This window comes from Agelaius tricolor, unplaced genomic scaffold (genome assembly GCF_023055355.1).
Source record: "Agelaius tricolor isolate 1412-34295 unplaced genomic scaffold, bAgeTri1.0.p SCAF_28, whole genome shotgun sequence".
In the NCBI taxonomy this organism is placed as follows: Eukaryota; Metazoa; Chordata; class Aves; order Passeriformes; family Icteridae; genus Agelaius; species Agelaius tricolor.
This window is the reverse complement of record NW_027269288.1, coordinates 2,645,009-2,666,718: the sequence shown is the minus strand read 5'-3', so window position 1 is coordinate 2,666,718 and position 21,710 is coordinate 2,645,009. Positions and strand designations below refer to the sequence as shown.

Here is a 21,710-nt window from a genome sequence, read left to right as displayed (position 1 = left end):
AGCCCCCAGCCCCTCCCTGTCCCCCCCAGTTCCCAGAGGAGCCTCCAGCCCCTCCCTATCCCCACTGGAGCCCCCAGACCCTTCCCTGCCCTCCCCCTATCCCCATTGGAGTCCCCAGCACCTCCCTGTCCCCCTGTCCCCAGAGAGGCCCCAGCCCCTCCCTGCCCTCCCCCTGCCTTGCCCTGTCCCCATTGGAGCCCCCAGCCCCTCCCTGTCCCCCCTGTCCCCATTGGAGCCCCCAGCCCCTCCCTGTCCCCCCTGTCCCCATTGGAGCCCCCAGCCCCTTCCTGCCCTCAGGGAGCCCCCAGCCCCTTCTTATCCCCCCTGTCCCCATTGGAGCCCCCAGCCCCTCCCTGTCCCCCCTGTCCCCAACCTACGGCACGCTGCCGGTGAAGTTGAGGCCACAGAAGTGCTCGGAGCTGGTGACAGTGTCCCCAAACTCGGGGCCGTCCGAGGGCACGAACTGCACCACGTTGGGCGGCAGCCCCGCCTCCAGCAGGATCCTGTAGACGGCGTAGCTGGAGAGCAGGGCCGTGTCACTGGGCTTCCAGAGCACCACGTTCCCCTGGGGACACACACAAACACCTCACAGGGCCGTGTCACTGGGCTTCCAGAGCACCACGTTCCCCTGGGGACACACACAACAGCTCACAGGGCCGTGTCACTGGGGACACACACAGAACACCTCACAGGGCCGTGTCATTGGGGACACACACAGAACACCTCACAGGGCCGTGTCACTGGGAACACACAAACACCTCACAGGGCTGTGTCACTGGGGACACACACAGAACACCTCACAGGGCCGTGTCACTGGGCTTCCAGAGCACCACGTTCCCCTGGGGACACACACAACACCTCACAGGGCCGTGTAATTGGGGACACACACAAACACCTCACAGGGCTGTGTCACTAGGGACACACACAACACCTCACAGGACTGTGTCACTGGGGACACACCACAAACACCTCACAGGGCCGTGTCACAGCAGGGCCGTGTCACTGGGCTTCCAGAGCACCACATTCCCCTGGGGACACACACAGAACACCTCACAGGGCCGTGTCACCGGGCACAAAACACCTCACAGGGCCATGTCACTGGGGACACACCACAAACACCTCACAGGGCCGTGTCACTGGGGACACACACAACACCTCACAGGGCCGTGTCACTGGGGACACACCACAAACACCTCAGCAGGGACAGCTGAACTCCCTGGAAGCTGTCCCATAGAGGTGGCACCTCAGGGACACACAGCCTTTATTTCTGTGTTCCCTATTATTCCATATATTCCCTATATTATTCCATATATTCCCCACACACAGGTGTGGCTCTGTTGGATTAGTGACTGCATTTCCCAGTACTCTTCCACGGCCTTTCCCCAAGCCTCAGGGGTACAAGGCCCCAGGGCTGTCTTGGCTCTTCCAGGGAACCAAAGGTGGGAACAACTCTTGGGATATTTCATGCACACACAGCCTTTATTTCTTTTCTGTGTTCCCTATTATTCCATATATTCCCTATATTATTCCATATATTCCCCACACACGTGTGGCTCTGTTGCCTGCTGGATTAGTGACTGCATTTCCCAGTACTTTTCCATGGCCTTTCCTGAGGCAGAAAGACAAAAATCCCAAAACTCCAAGCCAGTGGAGTTGGTTCTTCCTTGGTTCTGCCTGGGAACCAAAGGTGGGAACAACTCTTGAGATATTTCATGGACACACAGCCTTTATTTCTTTCCTGTGTTCCCTATTATTCCATATATTCACACACACTCATGTGTAGCTCTGTTGTCTGCTGGATTAGTGACATTTCCCAGCACTTTTCCATGGCCTTTCCTGAGGCAGAAAGACAAAAATCCCCAAACTCCAAGCCCCATGGGTACAAGGCCCCAGTGCTGCCTTGGCTCTTCCAGGGAACCAAAGGTGAGAACAACTCTTGGGATATTCTTATGTTTATATATAAATATGATATTATTTCATGGGCAGCCAGTGCTGAGGGGTGCTCCAGACCAGGGGGGGACTGCATCACCACTTATCCTCCTAATTGGTGCTTTTTATCAATGATGCTGATTTCCTAAATCCTGTAAAAATGTCCTCATCCCTGTGGGGTGGGCTTTTGTGGACATCTTTCCATCACTGCCCCTGAAGGCCTTCAAATAAAGATCTGCTCTTTTACTAAAATCATCTCCAGGTTCATTTCCAGGGTGGCAGCACCACCCTCACCCAGCACTGTTTGGGCAGGGCTGGGTGTGCCCTGCTCAGCTGAGGGCACAAATCCTCCCCTTTTCTCTCACCAGGTGGCTGTGCCAGCCTTCCCCCCCTCCCTTCCAGGGCTGAGCTCTGCCTTCCCCAAGAGGAGCTGGAAACCAGGCGCTGCTTCCTGCCTCAGGACACGGGAATGTCCCCAGCACTGCCACCAGCCCAGGCAGGGCCAGCAGGGCAGTGAAACCAAAGCTCCTGCTGGATTAACCAGGCACCAACAGCGCCAGGGGCTGGAGAACTCCCCTGGTGACGCCCCCTTGGCCCTGTGCCACCCCAGCCCTGGGCCCCACGGGCTCCCTGTGACCGCCCCGTGTCCCTGTCCCCTGTCCCACAACTCAGCCTCCCCTGCACGGGTCACAGCCCAGAACAGGAGCTTTGTGTCACAGACATCTTCTATGAAAAATCCTTTCCTTAGGATTTTTCCTCCTGAGAAGCTGAGAGGCCTCAGGAACAAAATGTAACCAATGGTTATCTGCTGCTGTGGAATGCAACAGGTGCATCTGGGATTGGGCTCATGGGGTTGTTTCTAATTCATGGCCAATCACAGTCAGCTGGCTTGGGCTCTCTGTCCGAGACAGAAACCTTTGTTATCATTCTTTCTTTTTCTATTCTTAACTGGCCTTCTGATGAAATCCTTTCTTCTATTCTTTTAGTATAGTTTAAATATATCATAAAATAATAAATCAAGCCTTCTGAAACATGCAGTCAGATCCTCATCTCTTCCCTCATCCTCAAACCCCTGTGAACACAGCTTTGGACTCCTGGCTTCTGCTTCCCAGGGATTTGCTGTGCAGGAAAAACTCCCCTGGGCACAGCTCCTTCCATGGGCACAGCTCCTCCTTCCATGGGCACAGCTCCTCCTTCCATGGGCACAGCTGCCCCCTGGGCACAGCTCCTCTTGGGCACAGCTCTTCCCTGGGCACAGCCCCTTCCCTGGGCACTGCCCCTTCCCTGGGCACAGCCCCTTCCCTGGGCACAGCTCCTCTTGGGCACAGCTCCTTCCATGGGCACAGCTGCCCCTGGGCACAGCTCTTTCCATGGGCACAGCTCCTCCTTCCATGGGCACAGCTCCTCCTTCCCTGGGCACAGCTCCCCCCTGGGCACAGCTCCTTCCATGGGCACAGCTCCTCCTTCCCTGGGCACAGCTCCCCCCTGGGCACAGCTCCTTGCTGGGCACAGCTCCTCCTTCTATGGGCACAGCTGCCCCTGGGCACAGCTCCCCCCTGGGCACAGCTCCCCCCTGGGCACAGCTCCTCCTTCCATGGGCACAGCTCTTTCCCTGGGCACAGCTCCTTCCATGGGCACAGCTCCTTCCATGGGCACAGCTCCTTCCCTGGGCACAGCTCCTCCTTCCCTGGGCACAGCTCTTTCCCTGGGCACAGCTCCTTCCATGGGCACAGCTCCTTCCATGGGCACAGCTCCTCCCTGGGCACAGCTCCTTCCATGGGCACAGCTCCTCCTTCCATGGGCACAGCTCCTCCCTGGGCACAGCTCCTCCTTCCCTGGGCACAGCTGCCCCTGGGCTCCCCAGTCCCCCACTCCCAACACTGCCAGAGCCCTGCAGAAGCTGCAGCAGCTGGGAAATGGGCCCAGCATTCCCAGCAGCCTGGCCTGCTCTGATCCCAAGGAAATCCCATTGCCAGGACTGACTGCATGCACCTCTCCAGTGTCCAACCCCCCGTGGGGACAGAAACTCTGGGGCTCTAATCACCATTCCCTTATTAAGCAGTGTTTTCACTGGGGCTCTAATTACCATTCCCCTATTAAGCAGAGTTTTCACTGGGGCTCTAATTACCATTCCCCTATTAAGCAGCGTTTTCCCCTGACTGGAATTCCAGGTGTCCCCTGCTGCTGTCCCAGGCACTGCTGCTGTCCTGTCCTGCCCCCAGCCCAGGGCAGGGATCCCAGTCCCCTGCAGCATCCCAGGGCAATTCACTGCCATGGGATGTCCCCAGTTGTCACTCAGAGCTGCCAGCAGGGGTTTGTCCCAGCCCAGCAGGGCTCACCCGCTTTGGGATGAGCTCATCCCCAGATCCCCCAAAGCCAAGGGTGTCCCTGGGGTCCTGGGCACCTCTCTCCCCAGAAATCCTCCCAGCTCCACAGTGGCTTCACCCTCTCCTTGTCCCCCCCAGTCCTGCCCCAGTGACAGGTTCAAATGCTTGACTCAAATGTGGCTTTAAATGTGATGTTCCCAAATTAAAAACTCCCCAGGCTCTTAGGGGCCAGCAGGAAATCTGAGCCTGATTAGCAAAGAGCTGAGGACAATTTGTTGTTGTTTTTTTTTTTTTTTTCTATCCCAGTACAACAATAAATTAATTATTCCTGGTCCAAAATCACCAGGTTATTACAGTCTTTCCCCAAAATCCACCCTGCAGAGGCAGGAGCTCCTGTGCTCCATGGGCTGGGACACAAATGGGAATGTGCAGAAATGCTTTTTACCAGTACCTTTTTTTCTAATATATTTTTTCAGACTTTCTGGGCTCTCCTATCTGTCAGCTCAGTGCTAAATGGCAGAGCCATGGCCTGCCCTTGGCCCTAACACACCCACTGCACCCACAAAGTGTCATCCCAGAGGAATGTGAGCAGCTACAAACTGGTTCCACTGCCATGTCCCGACAGCACTCCAAGCCCAGGTAGGAAATCAAACCCTGCTGTGTTCATTCCCAGATCCCAAACCCAGCCTGGGAAGGAAAAGACACAACAAAAACCCCAAGGCAGGTTTGGGGAATTTGTGCTTTTCCAGCACTTCTCCCATCACACTGGAAATCCAGACCCTGGGGTGTTTAATTAAAGCCTAAATGCTGATGGGGTCAAGGGCTCCAACAGCCCCAGGAGGGTCTGTGCAACAGCCCCAGGGGGGCTCAGCTCCCCCCCTGCCCACCCCAGCCCCGCTGAACCTGAGGGCTGGGATCCCTGTCCCAGCCTTTCCTTGGACTGTCCTGTCCCCTGCCCTGTCCCTGTGTCCTGCCACCCTGCCCTCCCATCCTGTGACCCTGCCCTGTATCCCTATCCCCATGTCCTGTCCCCCGTGCCCCTGTCCTGCCCCCCTGCCCCCTTGTCCCTCTGTGTCCTGCTCCCTGTCCTGTCTGCCACCCTTCCCCCTTGTCCTGTCCCCCCATCCTGCAACCCTGTCCTGTTCCCTTGTCCTGCCCCCCTGTCCCATCCCCCTGCTCCCCGTCCTGTCCCCTTGTCCCCCTGCCCCCCTATCCCATCCCCCTGCCCTGCCACCCTGCCCCCCTGTCCTGTCCCCTCATCCCCCTGTCCTGTGATCCTGTCCTGTCCCCTCATCCCCCTGCCCTGTCCCCCTGTCCTGCCACCCTGCCCCCTTGCCCTGTCCCCTTGTCCCCCTGCCCCCTGTTCTTCCCCCTGCTCTTTCCCCATGCCCTGTCCCTGTGTCCTGCCACCCTGCCCCCCTGTCCTGTCCCCCCATCCTGTGACCCTGTCCCCTTGTCCCCCTGTCCTGCCCCTCTGTCCCCTGCCCTGTCCTGCCCCCTGCACTGTCCCCCATCCTGTGACCCTGTCCTGTCCCCTTGTCCCCCTGCCCTATCCCCATGTCCTGCTTTCCATTTCCTGTCCCCGTCCTGCCTCCCTGTCCTGTCCCTCTGCTCTGTCCCCCCTGTCCCACCCCCCGTCCTGTGACCCTGCCCCCATTTCCCATCCCCCTGCCCTGTCCCCCTGTCCTGTCCCCTGTCCCATCCCCCTGTCCCCAGCACTCACCATCAGCGCCGGAGCCCCCGCCAGGTTGCCCCCGATGGCCGTGAAGTTGAAGGGGGACACGGCAGCCACGAAGCCCTGCGGGGACACAGGGAACAGGGCCATGGGGACCCTGCTGTCCCCCAGGGTGACCCCGCGGGGCAGGGGCCCAGCTCACCTCCAGCCCCCGGTAGACCATGGAGTTGGTGCTGATGTCCACGCTCAGGGGCTGGCTCTGCTCCAGCTCCAGCGCGTACTTGGCGTTGAAGCGGAAGAAGTCGATGAGCTCGGCAGCGGCGTCGATCTCGGCCTGGATCACGGTCTTGGCCTGCAGGGACAGGGAGGGGATGCAGCAGCAGTGCATGGGGCAATGCAGCAATGGGGCATGGGAGAATGGGTGCATGGGGGATGCAGCAACAGTGCATGGGGCAATGCAGCAATGGGGCAATGCAGCAATGGGGCAATGCAGCAATGGGGCAATGGGGCATGGGAGAATGGGTGCATGGGGGATGCAGCAATGGGGGAATGCAGCAATGGTGTGTGGGGGATGCAGCAATGGGGCATGGGGAATGGGTGCACAGGGGATGCAGCAATGGCGCATAGGGAATGCAAAAGTGGGGTGTGGGGAATGCAGCAATGGTGCATGGGGGAATGGGTGCATGGGAATGCAGCAATGGGGCATGGGGAATGGGTGCACAGGGGATGCAGCAATGGCGCATGGGGAATGCAAAGTGGGGTGTGGGGAATGCAGCAATGGTGCATGGGGGAATGGGTGCATGGGAATGCAGCAATGGGGCATGGGGAATGGGTGCACAGGGGATGCAGCAATGGTGCATGGGGAATGCAACAGTGGGGTGTGGGGGATGCAGCAATGGTGCACAGGGGAATAGGTGCATGGAGAAATGCAGCAATGGTGCATGGGGGAATGCAGCAATGGGGCATGGGGGAATGCAGCAATGGGGCATGGGGGAATGGTGCATGGAGGATGGCTGCATGGGGGGTGCAGCAGTGGTGCATGGGAATGCAGCAATGGGGCATGGGGGAATGCAGCAATGGTGCATTGAGGGGGTGGCAGTAAGGGTGCATGAGGGGATGCAGCAATGGGGCAAGGGGAATACAGCAAGGATGCATGGGGGAATGGATGCACGGGGGAATGCAGCAATGGCACACAGGGAATGCAGCAATGGGGCATGGGGGAATGAAGCAATGGGGCACGGGGGAATGGGTGCATGGGGGATGCAGCAATGGGGCAATGCAGCAATGGGGCAATGCAGCAATGGGGCAGTGCAGCAATGGGGCAGTGCAGCAATGGGGCAGTGCAGCAATGGGGCAGTGCAGCAATGGGGCAGTGCAGCAATGGGGCAGTGCAGCAATGGGGCAGTGCAGCAATGCTGCAGTGCTGGCTGTGGGTGCTCCTCTATGGAATCAGGATGCCCCCCGACAAGGGGAGAGGAAATGATGCATCTGACTCCATTGATATCAGAAGCCTAATTAATTGCTTTATTACAGTTTATTATCTATACTCTATTACACTGTATTACATTACATCTAAACTGAATCTGCCAAGCACTCAACTCTGCACAGAATCTCGTGACTGTCACCCAACAGTCCCAACACACACACACACACACACCTGGCCCTGACAGGCCAAGGAAACAAACCACCATCACTGTGGGCAAACAATCTCCATATTGCATTCTACTTTGGCACAAACACAGGCACAGCAAATGATGAGAACTGTTTTTTCTTTCTCTGAGGTTCAGAGAATGTGAAACCCAGAAATATTCTTGGGAAGAAATGTGCCTTGCTTTCCCCTGGGATGAGAAATGTGGCGACACCTCCCGAGCTCAGTTCCCAAGGACGGGGCCTCCTGCACAGCCTCACGCTGATCCTGCTGCCAGGAGCAGCAAGGAGTGAGGATCAGCCTGGATCCCCCCACAGAGCACCTCCAGCCACTCCCACTGCCAAAAACCACCCTGGCAGCCCCTCCTGCCCTGCTCCTCCTGCTCAGCCCAGCTTCTGCAGCACCCCTGTCTTAGGCTGGAAATGGGGCTATGTATTCTACTCCCTTCTGTTAGAAGTGGGGCAAAACCCCACAGATAACTGCCCAAGGAACAGGAGCTAACTGCTCCACAGATAGGAGCAGAAAACACACACCCATTTCCAACCTGAGACACAGGGATGAACTGGGAGCATTCCCAGCTCCCTCTCCCGTCCACGGGAGGTCTGAGGGATATTCAGGATATTCTGTTCACTGGGCAGTTTTCTTTATCTCTCCCCCAGCCAATCCTCCCTGCAGGAGATCTCTGCTGTCCATGGCCACTGAGTGTCCCTGCAGGGCTGATCCAATTCCATCATCCCATGGGGAGATGCTGCATTGCCCAGGGCAGGAGCCAAGCATTCCTACCTGGGTACAATCTGAGCTTTGGGACACCAGGGCAGCCTTTGCCCAGTGCATTGCCAGAGGAGCAGCTTCTGCTGCCCTGCATTGCCAGAGGGAGCCCAGGCCCATCTCCAGCAGCCCTGGAGCTGCAGAGGAAAATCCCCCCTTGTGCAGGATCCCTGCTCCAGCAGAGCCACAGCTGGCACTGCAGGAGGGCTGAGCCATCATGGGATGGGGCTGACCCACCGGGTGTCAGGTCAGATTCTCACTATGACAATATTTTTTTTTTTTGTTTTTTGTCGTTTTTTGTTGTTGTTGTTGTTGTTTGTACTACTACATTTGTATTTTTAATTTTCCTAATAAAGAACTGTTATTCCTATTCCCTTATCTTTGCCTGAGAGCCCCTTAATTTCAAATTTATAACAATTCAGAGTGGGAGGGGGTTCACATTTTCCATTTCAGGGGAGGCTCCTGCCTTCCTCAGCAGACACCTGGCTTTCCAAGCCAAGCCCATCCCTACCTGCCCCACCATGGTCTTGGCCAGCACTTCAGCTCTCCGCGGCCCGCTCAGCATGTCAGCTGCCCTCAGGAAGATCTGAGCCCGGTCCTGCACAGGCTTCAGGTCCCACTCCTTCCTGGCGGCCAGGGCGGCGTTAATGGCTTTGTTAATGAGCTCCTGTGGAGGCAAAGGGGAAAAGGCAGCAGGGAGGAGGAGCCTCTCCAGGTTCCTGCCCTGTCGCTATAGGATGAAAGAACACTGAGACCGTGTCACAGGGGTTTGAGGATGAGGGAAGAGATGAGGAACTGACTCCATGTTTTAGAAGGCTTGATTTATTATTTTATTATATATATTATATTTAAACTCTACTAAAAGAATAGAAGAAAAGGTTTCATCAGAAGGTTAGCTAAGCTAAGAACAGAAAGGAATGATAACAAAGGCTTGTGGCACGGGCAGAGAGTCCGAGCTAGCTGGGCTGTGATTGGCCATGAATTAGAAACAACCACATGAGCCCAATCCCAGATGCACCTGTTGCATTCCATAGCAGCAGATAACCATTGTTACATTTTGTTCCTGAGGCCTCTCAGCTTCTCAGGAGGAAAAATCTTAAGGAAAGGATTTTTCATAAAAGATGTCTGCAACAGAACACAAGCTCACACCACTGTTCTCAAGGTGAAGAAAAAAGGGAAGTTTATTTTCTGACTCTAACATTTATAGTTTTCTAAGAGTGACAGTGGATTGGAGGGTGACAGTGCCACCTTTCCAATGACACTGGACAGACTAACAGTCTATCAATTTTTTCTTCTTCCATAAAGGAATGCAAAACAATGAGTTATTTACAGGAAGTGTGTGAGAAAGTTTGCTACAAGAATGTCAACATCAGAAGGCTTAGAAAATCTTAAAAAACCAGACCAACACTGCCCACCACCAGGTCACAGGGAAAAGCAAGGGGTAACCCCCCACCAGGCACAGAGCAGTGGTGCCATCACAACCCTGAGTCTGCAGCTCCTGGTGGCTTTGTTCCAGGATCCCTGGAGCTTGGAAATGCTCCTGGAGCCTCCCTGCTCACAAATTGCATTGCACTTGCTAAACCAAGTGCTGCTGCTTCCCCAAAAAACCAGCCAGGAAGAGGGGGGACAGAGAGGGGCACTCACCTTGCTGGCATAGCAGTACCTGGCCACCTTGTGTGCATGGTTAAAGGGCTGGGGAGAGAAGAAGAGGCTCTGTAGGAACCAGTCCCAGGGTCCTCCTGCAGGGACCCCCCATTGAATGAGAGCCCCTGACTCACCGAGAGCTGGTACCTCACTGTGGGGGTCCACACCTCCTCCCCCCCAATGACACACGGGATGTCCTCAGTCTTGTCCTTCAGGTCAGCCAGGGCCTGGCAGAGAGGAGAACGTGGTGGGAGCAGCTCCCAGCCCCTCCAGCTGCCCTCCATCCCCCTTCCCAGGGCAGAGGGAACTGGGAACAGGCTGCAGGCATGGGCTGGCCACAGGAGGCACGGCTGTGCCCACAGGGAATGAGCAGGAGCTGGGCAGCATGGGGCTGTCACACCAGGGAGAGCCTGGGGTGCCCTGCAGCACAGCCCAGGGCCCTCCCAGCCCCCAAATCCCCCAAATCCTGGCCCTGGTACCTTCTGGAGCGCCGCTCGCTCGGGGCTCCCCGGCTTGAACTCCAGGATGGGCTCGTTGGTCACCTGGATGGCCGGGCGGTGCTGCCATCTCCGCCTGTGACACGGCAGGACAGGAACCGCTGCAATTCTGCCATTCCCTCCTTCCCCAGCACCGGGGGACACCTCAGCCCCGGGGACACCTCGGTCCCGGGGACACTTCAATCATGGGGGACATCTCAACCCCCGGGGAACACCTCCATCCTGAGGGACACTTCAATCACGGGGAACACCTCAGCCCCGGGGACATCTCAATCCCCGGGGGACACCTCGGTCCCGGGCTGCTCCCCCAAACCAGCCCCTGCTCCATCCCTCCCACTGGATGGGGATGCCAGAGCCGGGAGCCGAGCCCCGGCCCTCGCCCCCAGCCCAGCACCGCTTCTCGCTCAGCAAAAAGCGCTGGGAAAGGCATTTTAAAGGAACGAGGCACAGGGTGGATTTTTAAGGAACGAGGCACAGGATCGAATTTTAAGGAATGAGCTGTGGATCGACCCGGGCTGCTCCAACACCCCCGCGCTCCGCCGGCTCCTGGCAAAGTCCAGGGGGCAAAAGCCGGACGGGCACCCTGAGCTGCCCCCGGATCACCGGACCTTGGCACTGACCAGCCCCACGAATGGGTTACACTGTCCACATCAGCGATAATGCCCGGGAAAAGGGGCAAATGGGAGAAAAAGGAGGGGAAAACGAAAGGGAAAGGGGAGAAAACGAAGGGAAAAGGGGGGAAACGAGAGGGAAAAGGGGGCAAACGAGGGGGAAAAGGGGGCAAACGAGGGGGAAAAGGGGGCAAACGAGGGGGAAAAGGGGGCAAACGAGGGGGAAAAGGGGGCAAACGAGGGGGAAAAGGGGGCAAACGAGGGGGAAAAGGGGAGACAAAAGAGCAAACAAGGAGAAAAGGGGAAGACAGGGAAGAAAAGGGGGAAAGCAAGGGGGGTAAAGGAGGAAAACCAGGAGGAAGCAGCGGAAAACAGGTGAAAACAAGGGTAAAAGGGAAAACAAGGGGTAAACTGTGGAAAGCGGGTGGCAAAGGAGAAAACAAAGGGGAAAAACGAAGGAAACAAGGGCAGAAAAAGGAGGAAGGAGGGGGGAACAAGGGGAACTGAGGGCTGGCAGTGCCCGCAGCTGGCAGCGGGAGAGTTCCCGGCGATGGCAAGAGCGACAGCGCGGATCGAGCGGAGCCCGAGCCCGCCCCACGCGTGGGGACGGTGCGGGAAGGGGGCCAGGGAAGGGAAGGGAAGGGAAGGGAAGGGAAGGGAAGGGAAGGGAAGGGAAGGAAGGAGCCCGCACTCACCCGCAGCCCCTCAGCGCCCGCAGCCGCCGCCACATCCCGGCCCCGCCGCGCTCCCGGCCCGCGGCCGCCACCACCCACCGCGCGGGGGGAGGGAGGGGCGGGGAGGAGACGCAACCATCGATTAATTAATAAATTAATAAACCGCCGCGTGCGGCGGTCTGGAGGGGCAGCCCCGCGCCCGCTGCTCGCTGTGTGTGAGGGTGCTGGCCCTGTCCCCCCCCTGCCCGCGGGGTGCCCGTGGAGTGTCCCCAGCCGTGAGTCGTCCCCCCCCCGCGCGGGGATGGTTGCGGCCGGAGCGGGGGGCGGTGGCGCGCGCGGCACGTGGGAGGGGGCGGGGCGCGGGAAGGAGCCAAAAATCATTTAAAAAAGGGAAATTCGGAAAAAACAACAACAAAAGCGGCCCGAGGAGAGGCAGCGGCTGGAACTGCGCCCGGAGCGCGGCGGGTCCGAGCCGCCCGAGAGGACCTGGGCGGGGAGAAAAAGAGAAAAGCAACTGAGAATCCCTTTGGAAACTGAGAATTACCCAAAAATGGGTGATTTTAACCCAAAGGAGGGGCATGGCTGGGGCACAGGGCCAGGAGGAGGCTGAGGTGTGCAGGGCGTACTTTAATTTCCTCATGTTTCAAGAGCTGCAGCTGAAGGACCCTAATTTTGAGGGGAGTCGGGGCTATTTTATGATCCCAAATCACCTGGGCTGGGCGGATTTTCAGTAATGAGGATGGTCCCTCCCTCCCCAGACCCAAATCCTTCTGCTTCAGAGGCGTTTTCCACCCCAAGAATGAACACGCGGAGCCGTTGCACCAGGAGTTTGGTATTTATTTTATAGTTTTTTGTGGTTTTCATCGTCACCAGAGACCGACTGGGACCTGTTCCATGGGCAGCTCCGGCAGCGGGGGCTGAGCCCCGGCCCGGGCAGGACGGAGGGCGAGGTGGGCTGGACACGGGCTGGACACCAGCACACCTGGGAGGGGACACTGGGGTCGGTTTTGGCACTAAAAAAAGGAAAAATGGAGCAAATCCGCCGAGCTCAGAGGAGATTGGGTGGTTCTGGCTCTGGCTGAGGATGTTCTCAGGGCTCCTCCTGCCGTGGATTGGAGTCTCGAAGCCTTTCGTGGTCCCAAATCCACTGGTGGTGTCCCAATCCAGCCCCAGGGCCGGGAGCTGGGTCATCCTCCAGCCTTTCCCCACCTGGGGTCATCCAACAGCATCATCAGTCCAGTCTTTTCTGTTAAAATGAGCTAATATACAGAATATAAAGCACAGTATTTACACGGGGACGGTAACCAGGGGCGTTCCCACACCATCAGTAGTTCATTGTCACGGGGATAAAAGAAACTCTCAGGTGACCTAAAGAGGAACGGACAAGAAGTGACACAGCAAGAGGGAAGAGGCATCAATACCTCCCACTCGAACACGATAAATAATAAATAATCTTTTTTGGCAGAAGGTCGCTACATTTACTTTAACCACAGGAAGGTGTTTTAGGGACTGGTTCGTGAGTTTTTTGGTGAAACCAGGTTACACAAAGGAGCGTGGTTTAGCGACTGAGCTTGGACCGCCCTCAAACCCTCTCCAATAAAACAGAAATTTGGGGTTTTGGGGGTGCCAGTCTGGGCAGCTCCACCGGGTTTGTGGCACCGTGGTGCTCTGGGCTGTGCTGCCACAGCGATGACACCGGTTTGAAGCCACTCCAGGGGCTGGTTTAGGCTGTTTAACATCATTTCCCAAAAGAGGGAGCTGGCCAGACCCACAAGCACCCCCTTCCCGAGTGCTTCACTGTTGGAGTGCCTCACATTAGGGGGGAATGGTGATTTCTGCAATCAAATACCCACATTTAAACACAATTTGTTGCTCCTTCAAAAGAGAAGCTTGGAAAGGCTCCTGCAAACGCAGAAGGGTCTGTGGACACTGAACTCACACAAAAACAGACAGGAGGGAAGGCTCAGGTGTTTCCTCAGTGCTCTGCCAAGGGCCTGGCCCAGCCCTGGGTGTTCCCTGTGCAGGGAGAGGGGCTGGATCCCATTCCCATGGAGAATTCCCAGGCAGTGCCCCCAGCTCCCCTCCGCTGTTATTCCCACCAGGACACCGCCTGCTGCCTCCTTGGTAATTTTGTTTCTCGGTTAAAACTCACAGGGACACAAAACACATCCCACTACAAAGCCTAAAATCCAGCGTTGGGGTGGCAAGCCCAGAGGCAAAGAGCTCTGAGGGCTGTGTGCTCCCCTGCAGCCCAGCACAAGGACAAAAACCCCAAAAGTCCTGAAGCCAAGGGTGGGAAATCCTCCCTGGGGTGCCCCTGCCTCGTGCAAGCGCTGGGATGTCGTAATTTAGCCAGGATAAATCACTCCTGAAACACTCAGCTCTAAAATGAAGCACTCGAACGTGGAAGCTCCCAGCTCTGCAGCTCTTCCAACACAAACATCCATCCCATGTTCCCAGAGCCAAGGGAAACACCAGGAACAGCTCTGGGAGCACCCATGGCCCTTCCACAGCCAGCTCGTGTTTTTGCTGGCAGGAATGATCATGGAAAGGAAAATTAATATAACCTCACTTTAGAAGCAGCTCTGGATACATATTCAGGCACGATTCCCATCTGTTGTTTTGTTTTGTTAATCCCAATTTCTACAGGTACAAATAGAATTTTTATTTAATGCTTTATTATCCAGGCAGAGTTTAACCCCTGTCCTGCCACGCTCCTGGGATCCAGGAGGTCCTGACCCTTTCCAGGAGCATCCTCCCAGTCAGGAGTAAGGAATAAAATTGCAGGGAAGGGAATGAAATCACAGCAACAATCCTGCAGAGGCAGAAGAGATGCTGAAGCTGCAGCCTCCCCTGCAGGAAGCCACCTGTGAGTGCTCCACAGCCAAACCTGTCCTGGTTATTTCCACGTTGACTCCTGGAACCATCAGAGAATTTGGGGGTCCCATCAGAGCAGAAGAGACTTTACAAGGGAACAATTGCATCTGCCAACAGAAATCTGTTTGCACTTTAAAAACCTCTGATAAAAATAGAATATATACTGTGTTTTTATAAATAGATTACACATTTAGCTTAGATGAGTTTCATTACATTCCCCCCCAAACATTTTTTTTTTAAAAGAATTTTGCTTTTTTTCCTTGTGTGAACTAAGATGATCATCACTAAGTCTTTGAAAAACATGTTTGTACCACATTATTCTTGAAAACATTTGTACCACATTATTCTTTGGACATTTTTGAACAACATGCATCCACAAACTGCCATTTGTTTACTGAAAACATTTTTTGTACAAACCCAGTTTAGGAATTTGATCTATTATTACACTGCTAGCGAGCAAAAAAATTTGCTTCCTTGAAATCCCCTTTTAAAAAATGAGAAACGATGAGGAGGATTTTCTGACTGTAAATCTAAAAAAGTGTCAATATGACACCGCATTAAGAATAGAAAACAAAAATAAAGTATTTACAGCTTTACAAAGGAAAAAAGAAAGAGGTCATCAAAATCATTTCCAGCATTTTTACAATTAAATTCCTTTTTTTTTTTTTTCCATTTTTTTTCTCTGGCAAGCTTTGATCTGGTGCCACACACACGGAGCAGGAGCAGCAGCACGGCTGGACTTGGAACCAACGACCTCCCAAAAACCCCCAAGGACCAACCCCAGCTGCCCCAAAAGGCTGGCCCAGCCTAAATGAAAATAAACCCCGACCCCGAACATGAAAACGCCTTTTCTGCTTTAGGAATGGATTACATGTGGTTACAGAAAGACACCAACACCCACGGGAACCTCTACTGTCCTACACATCACCCCCGTGCACCTGAGTTCCACACCCTCTGCTACACCCCACATCCCCCTCACCCACCCTCTGTGGGTGCTCCTCTCCATCTCACACCCAATTCCAGCTGTGGGAATTCCCTCAGCCCCCACTGTGGGTGCTCCTCTCCATCTCACACCCAATTCCAGCTGTGGGAATTCCCTCAGCCCCCACTGTGGGGCTCCTGCCCACCCCACACCCCAATTCCAGCTGTGGGAATTCCCTCACCCACCCTCTGTGGGGCTCCTGCCCACCCCACACCCCAATCCCTGCGGTGGGAATTCCCTCACCCACCCTCTGTGGGGCTCCTGCCCACCCCACACCCCAATTCCAGCTGTGGGAATTCCCTCACCCACCCTCTGTGGGTGTTCCTCCCCATCTCACACCCCAATTCCTGATATGGGAATTCCCTCAGTCCCCTCTGTGGGTGCTCCTGCCCACCCCACACCCCAATCCTGCTGTGGGAATTCCCTCAGCCCCTACTGTGGGTGCTCCTCTCCATCTCACACCCAATTCCTGATATGGGAATTCCCTCAGCCCCTACTGTGGGTGCTCCTCTCCATCTCACACCCAATTCCTGATATGGGAATTCCCTCAGCCCCCACTGTGGGTGTTCCTCCCCACCTCACACCCCAATTCCAGCTGTGGGAATTCCCTCAGCCCCCACTGTGGGTGTTCCTCCCCATCTCACACCCCAATCCCTGCTGTGGGAATTCCCTCAGCCCCCACTGTGGGTGCTCCTGCCCACCCCACACCCCAATTCCTGCTATGGGAATTCCCTCAGCCCCCACTGTGGGTGCTCCTGCCCACCCCACACCCCAATTCCAGCTGTGGGAATTCCCTGCCCTCAGCAAAACAGCTCCTGCCTTTGGGAACACTCAGCCTTTTTCCTACCAGGACCCTCAGTTTTAGGGAAAAATAACAAACCCAGAGTGGAAGGGAAGCACAACCTCAACAGCTGCTGGGGCTATGGAGCCAGCCAGGGTGAGGGGGGCAGGGGCAGGGCTGGGAGGGGACAGCCAGGGGCAGGGCTGGGGGCATTCCTGGGGTGAAGCAGCCATGGGCAGCTCTGGGAGCGTTCCTGGGTGAGGGCAGAGCCAGAGGCAGCTCCAGGAGCGTTCCTGGGGTGAGGGCAGAGCCAGGGGCAGCTCTGGGATCATTCCTGGGTGAGGGCAGAGCCAGGGGCAGCTCTGGGAGCGTTCCTGGGTGAGGGCAGAGCCAGGGGCAGCTCTGGGATCATTCCTGGGGTGAGGGCAGAGCCAGGGGCAGCTCTGGGATCATTCCTGGGGTGAGGGCAGAGCCAGGGGCAGCTCGGGGAGTGTTCTGGGTGAGGGCAGAGCCAGGGGCAGCTCCAGGAACTTTCATGGGGTGAGGGCAGAGCCAGGGGCAGCTCCGGGAGCGTTCCCAGCAGGAAGGGAGCCAGGAAGGGAGCTGGGGCAGGCTCCAGGAGCTGATTCACTGTGCTGAGCAATGCCTGCCCCAGCCACTGAAGCATCACAGACATCCAGACTTGGCAGACGCTTCCTCAGCCTCGGGAGAGGCTCCTCGGGAGCAGCTGAAGTTCAAAACCCTTCAAAACCCTTCAAATTGCAGATTTCAAACATGCAGTCCCAGCCCAAAAAAAAACCCAAATCCTCCTCTACCCAACCCCCAGCTTGCAGCCCTAGTGAACATCACATTTACCACTTTGGCCACCTAAAAAATAACAGGAATGAGCACTTTGGAATGAGGTTTCTCTTCCAGAGAAAAGTTATTTACAGGACAGACCAGGCTTTGGAAAGGCCCTCACCCTAGGAGCCAAGGAGTTGTCACCTACTCTGCACTGAGCATTGCCACCAGTAAGGACACCACAGGGATATCCTTGGATCCACCACAGGAATAGCCTTGGATCCACCACAGGAATATCCTTGGATCCACCACAGGAATATCCTGGGATCCACCACAGGAATATCCTTGGATCCACCACAGGAATAGCCTTGGATCCACCACAGGAATAGCCTTGGATCCACCACAGGAATAGCCTTGGATCCACCACAGGAATATCCTGGGATCCACCACAGGAATATCCTGGGATCCACCACAGGAATAGCCTTGGCCTTGGACAGAAGCCATCAGCTGTGGCTCTGCACTCTGTGGATGCTGAGGGATCAGCCTGGTCCCTCCTTCCCAGCCTGGAAAGCTCAGGGAGCTCCTCTGACCCACGAGGCCTCAAGGCTGCTCCGTGTCCAGGCAGGAGGAGGAGCTGACAGCCAGGCAGCAGCACAGCAGGGGAATCATTCCTGTGCCCACAGTTCCTTCCCCCAGGAACACCCCAAGCCCTGCCCTCTCCATGGTCATGCCACACTGAGGGGTTCCAGCCAGGAATGAGGCATTTTCCAGGACACCCATGCTCTCCATGGAATGGAGAAGCAGGATCTGCACTGGCTGCTTGCTTGCAGTGCAGCTCCAGAGATCCAGAGGCTTGGGAACAGCACTCAGGAAGCTCACAGGATTGGCCACTTTCCTTTCTTTAACACAGAGGCTGCAGGAATTGGGATTTTCCCTGTCCAGCTCTAGCACTGCTCCTGCACAGCATTTCCTGGCAGGCAAAACAAACACATCTGGAATTTACTCTGAGTTCCAACCACTGCTTAACCCCACAGCTGGCTTTGGGCAGTATCAACTACACTCTCAATCTTGATTTAAAAACAAACATAAAGTTATTGGCTGAGGTTTATACCCTGTTTTTACCTGGCTGAGGTGCTACAATTCCCATTCTAACCGTGAAGAGCTTGGTGGGGCTGGAGTTTCCTCAGCCACCACTGTGTGATCCGACTTGGATGCTGCTTCTCCTGGGTAAAAATGCAGAAAGATGGGCAAAGCCAAGGTCTTGCCACTTTCTCACAGAGAAAGCACGTGGCTGTTCCTCCCCAGTTCTAGGGCAGCAGCACTTTGGGATTCAGTTTACCATGCCCTAAAAAGGATGACAGCATTTCCCAGTGCTCAGCTTTCCCCAAGAACAGTGGTCAGGAGCTCTCCCAAAGTCCTGTCTCCAGCCTACACCTAGGGCAGTTTATCCTGATGCTTCACCTACACATCATGGAAGCAGCATAAAATGGAGTTATTTCTCTGTCTGCAAAGGAAAATCTGCAAACACTAAAAAAAAAAAACCCTGAAAAAAGAGACAAACCAGGGCTGACTCCCCTCCTAACCCAGCACTGGAAACAAAGGCATTGTGATACAACATTCCACCTCAAAAGAAGCTCTACAGACATCTAAGTGTGCAAATGTGGGTTTAGCTTTCCTTTTCCCAAGGGATAACTGTAGCCCAGCAGGGACCAAACATTCCATAGAAATAAGGCGAGCTTTTTTTGTTGTTTTTGCATAGTAGTTACTCAGTGATAGTCCCCCCCCAGTGACCCCTCCTGTGCCCCCCTGCTTTGCCACCGAGCTGAGTCCTGCTCCTCCAGGTCCTGGAGTCCAGAAGAAACCTTGGACACATCCCAAAGGCTCCCTCAGCCCAGAAGGTGGGATGAAGGAAACCCTCTGAATTTTGTAGAACTGCTTCGCCCTGCGAGCTGACTCCAAACCCGCTCTTGTTGTTAAACATTTGCAGTTCAATTTGGAGGCAATTCTTTATTTTTTTTTTTTTCTTGTGCCAGACATTTGTAATTGCACCACAATTGTCTTGGTTTTGCTGCTCTTTTTGCCAATGTTGCTTTTGCCAATCAGTGCAGCAGCTCAATAAAACCAGCAGCTTATTGAAGTACCCAGAGCCTCTGCAGCACCATCCTCTGCTGCCAACAACTTTGGTTGTTTGTAGGTTTTTTTTTTTAATAATATATTTTATAAAAACACCTGCTATTAATATTCCACTGGAGCTCAAAGTGGCTCAGCTTGGGGCAAAGGCACAATTAAAACACCGTGTTTCCCTACAGGACTCTGCATTTATGGTTTGTAGAACAATAGAAATGTACAGCACCAATCCTTGGCTGGGAGGGGATGCGTGTAGGAATGAGTCCTCAGAGTCCCTCTGCAGGGGCTCTCGAGTCTTTCACCTTTCCCCCAGCAATTGGTTTGGAATTTTTCTTCTCTCTCCATCTCCCCCTTGACTGGAATGCTCCCACTTCTATCAGCTGACCATGGGCTCCACGTCCGTCTCTCTGTCCAAATCATCCTGAATTTCATCTGTGTTTCCTGAGTCACTGCTGGCTACAGAGCTGGGGGATGGAGAATTCCTGCAGGGAAACACAGGGAAAGGTGCAGCCAAAAAGTTAAATATCCATGACTGAAGGAAGAAAAAAAAAGTCTTACAAGAAAACAGTCACTTTCCCTTCCCAATACTATTTAAAAACCCCTTTATTAACATTCAACATTGGAATTTCCCCAAGCTATTCAAAAACCCCTTTAATAACATTAAACTTTTGGCTAAACAGGAAATATCAGCAGAAAAATCAAGGTGCCACCCCAGCCATCCCCCACTCAAACACAGAGGCTGTCCCAGGTTTACTGATGGGGAAATGGAGAGCAAAGACTCTCAGCATCCCTAATACCCAGAGCCCTGAAAATTGAAAGTTTATCATCTTGTTCTACTGGGGTTGAGCAAGAGATAAGAGAAATCCCTCATAGTGTAAGGTTCTTAACACATGAGAAGATTAAAAAACAAGTTCTTCATGTAAGTCCAGAGTCGAGATTTAATTTGGGGTTTTAAGAGTTCTAAATCTGAGATGTTAAAGACTGGAAGTCCAGCTGAGCTGGAGCTCCCTGTGCTTAGGAGCAGCTGCTGAACCCTTGGGGCTGTTCCACACTCCCCCTTCCAGGGCTGAGCTGGGACACAAGATTCTCCAAGGACAAGGCCATCGAGTGACAGCGTTGCCTTTAGCCCAAGCTGGCAGGGATTGATGCTTTAAGTTTTAGCTTTAATATTGCTCAGATTCTGTGCTGCATTTGTGTATAACTCTGAACTTCACACAGAGTGTTAGCAAGTTCTCCTCTCCTTTTCCAGCCCCAGAAACAAGGGGAACTATTGCAGCTTCAGGCCCAAGAAGTGTAAACAGAAGTGAATTGGGGGGAAGCAAACTGGGAGAATGTGACTTCATTACCTGAAGCTGTAATTGGACAATTAACCCACAATATGCAAATGGAATAAACTTGTAAAGTGTGAAAACTGATCCCCCATGGTGCATCCTGGGTGTAGCCTGGGCCAGGCTCCTGCACTGCCCAAGGTGTATCTTTGGAGGCCTTTTAATAAATCCCTACTTTATTCCTGTAACAGTGTCCAGCCTCTGCTCCAGGTGCCCTCTCCAGCATCAGACCCAGAAAAGAAATGTGCTGGTTTTCACCTTCTTTCCTACCTCTGCTGAGGTCAGGATGGAAGGCACTGGAGCCGATAGTTTGTGTTCAGATTTAGGTGTTTATTATTTCTCATCAGTGTTACAGTCTCACAGCAGTGAGTTCTGCAGTTCTTCACCAACATGGCACTAAATGGCCAACAATCTTTTGCTACAAGGTCTTTTAAGGCTAAACTGTCCAAGTAAGAAATTACACCTGAATTATTTTTACTTTTAACCCAATAATTGATCCCTCAAAGTCTGCAATGCAGACTTTTCTGTCCAGTTAGAAAAGATCACTGAAACCCATGGAGAAGAAGGAAGAAGAAGGTGAAGAAGGTGAAGAAGAAGGTGAAGAAGAAGGTGAAGAAGAAGGTGAAGAAGAAGGTGAAGAAGAAGGTGAAGAAGAAGGAGCAGCCTCCACTCTAAAACCTCCATCTTGCTCTATATTTATTACTATAGTCTAAAAGCCCAAACTCTAAGTTTTCCACCCTGTGATATGACACACTTCTAATCAACCACAATCCCAGTGTTATCACTCAATTCTGGAAGCTTCTCCACGGCCTCAGGTCAATGCAGTGCTCTCCTGGGGGTCAGTGCCTGGCAGCACAGAAAGGCTGAAATTCTCAGCATGCAGAGCTGCAGCAGGAGGGAGCAGGAGGGAGCTGGAAGGAGCAGGAGGGAGCAGGAGGGAGGGAGCAGGAAGGAGCTGGAAGGAGCTGGAAGGAGCAGGAAGGAGCAGGAGGGAGCAGGAGGGAGCTGGAAGGAGCAGGAGGGAGCAGGAGGGAGCAGGAGGGAGCAGGAGGGAGCAGGAGG

At 54.4% G+C, this 21,710-nt stretch overlaps 2 protein-coding genes across 12 annotated transcripts in view; both read right to left on the bottom strand.

The window, feature by feature from the left end:
• ALDH4A1 (aldehyde dehydrogenase 4 family member A1) overlaps positions 1–12,037 on the bottom strand; it is a 28,854-nt gene extending 16,817 nt beyond the window's left edge. For 3 of the 7 annotated variants that reach the window (XR_011682690.1, XR_011682691.1, XM_071449393.1), the window contains exons 1-8: positions 11,795–12,016; positions 10,471–10,564; positions 10,126–10,218; positions 9,992–10,039; positions 8,859–9,014; positions 6,134–6,283; positions 5,980–6,054; positions 378–565 (exon numbers count right to left, since the gene is read on the bottom strand). Coding sequence is in view for 5 of the 7 variants with exons in the window: in XM_071449393.1 (XP_071305494.1) it covers positions 378–565; positions 5,980–6,054; positions 6,134–6,283; positions 8,859–9,014; positions 9,992–10,039; positions 10,126–10,218; positions 10,471–10,564; positions 11,795–11,829 (839 nt within the window). In the remaining 2 variants the exon portion in view is untranslated. Of the gene's footprint in view, positions 1–377; positions 566–5,979; positions 6,055–6,133; positions 6,284–8,858; positions 9,015–9,991; positions 10,040–10,125; positions 10,219–10,470; positions 10,565–11,794 lie in introns of all 7 variants that reach the window. The other 4 variants (XM_071449394.1, XM_071449395.1, XM_071449398.1 and 1 more) reach the window with 4 other exon arrangements.
• Positions 12,038–12,585: 548 nt separating this feature from the next.
• Positions 12,586–21,710, bottom strand: part of IFFO2 (intermediate filament family orphan 2) — a 57,880-nt gene continuing 48,755 nt past the window's right edge. For 2 of the 5 annotated variants that reach the window (XM_071448856.1, XM_071448857.1), the window contains one exon: positions 12,586–19,802. In XM_071448856.1, coding sequence (XP_071304957.1) covers positions 19,697–19,802 — 106 coding nt within the window. In that variant the 3' untranslated portion in view covers positions 12,586–19,696. The remainder of the gene's footprint in view (positions 19,803–21,710) is intronic. The other 3 variants (XR_011682602.1, XR_011682603.1, XR_011682604.1) reach the window with 3 other exon arrangements.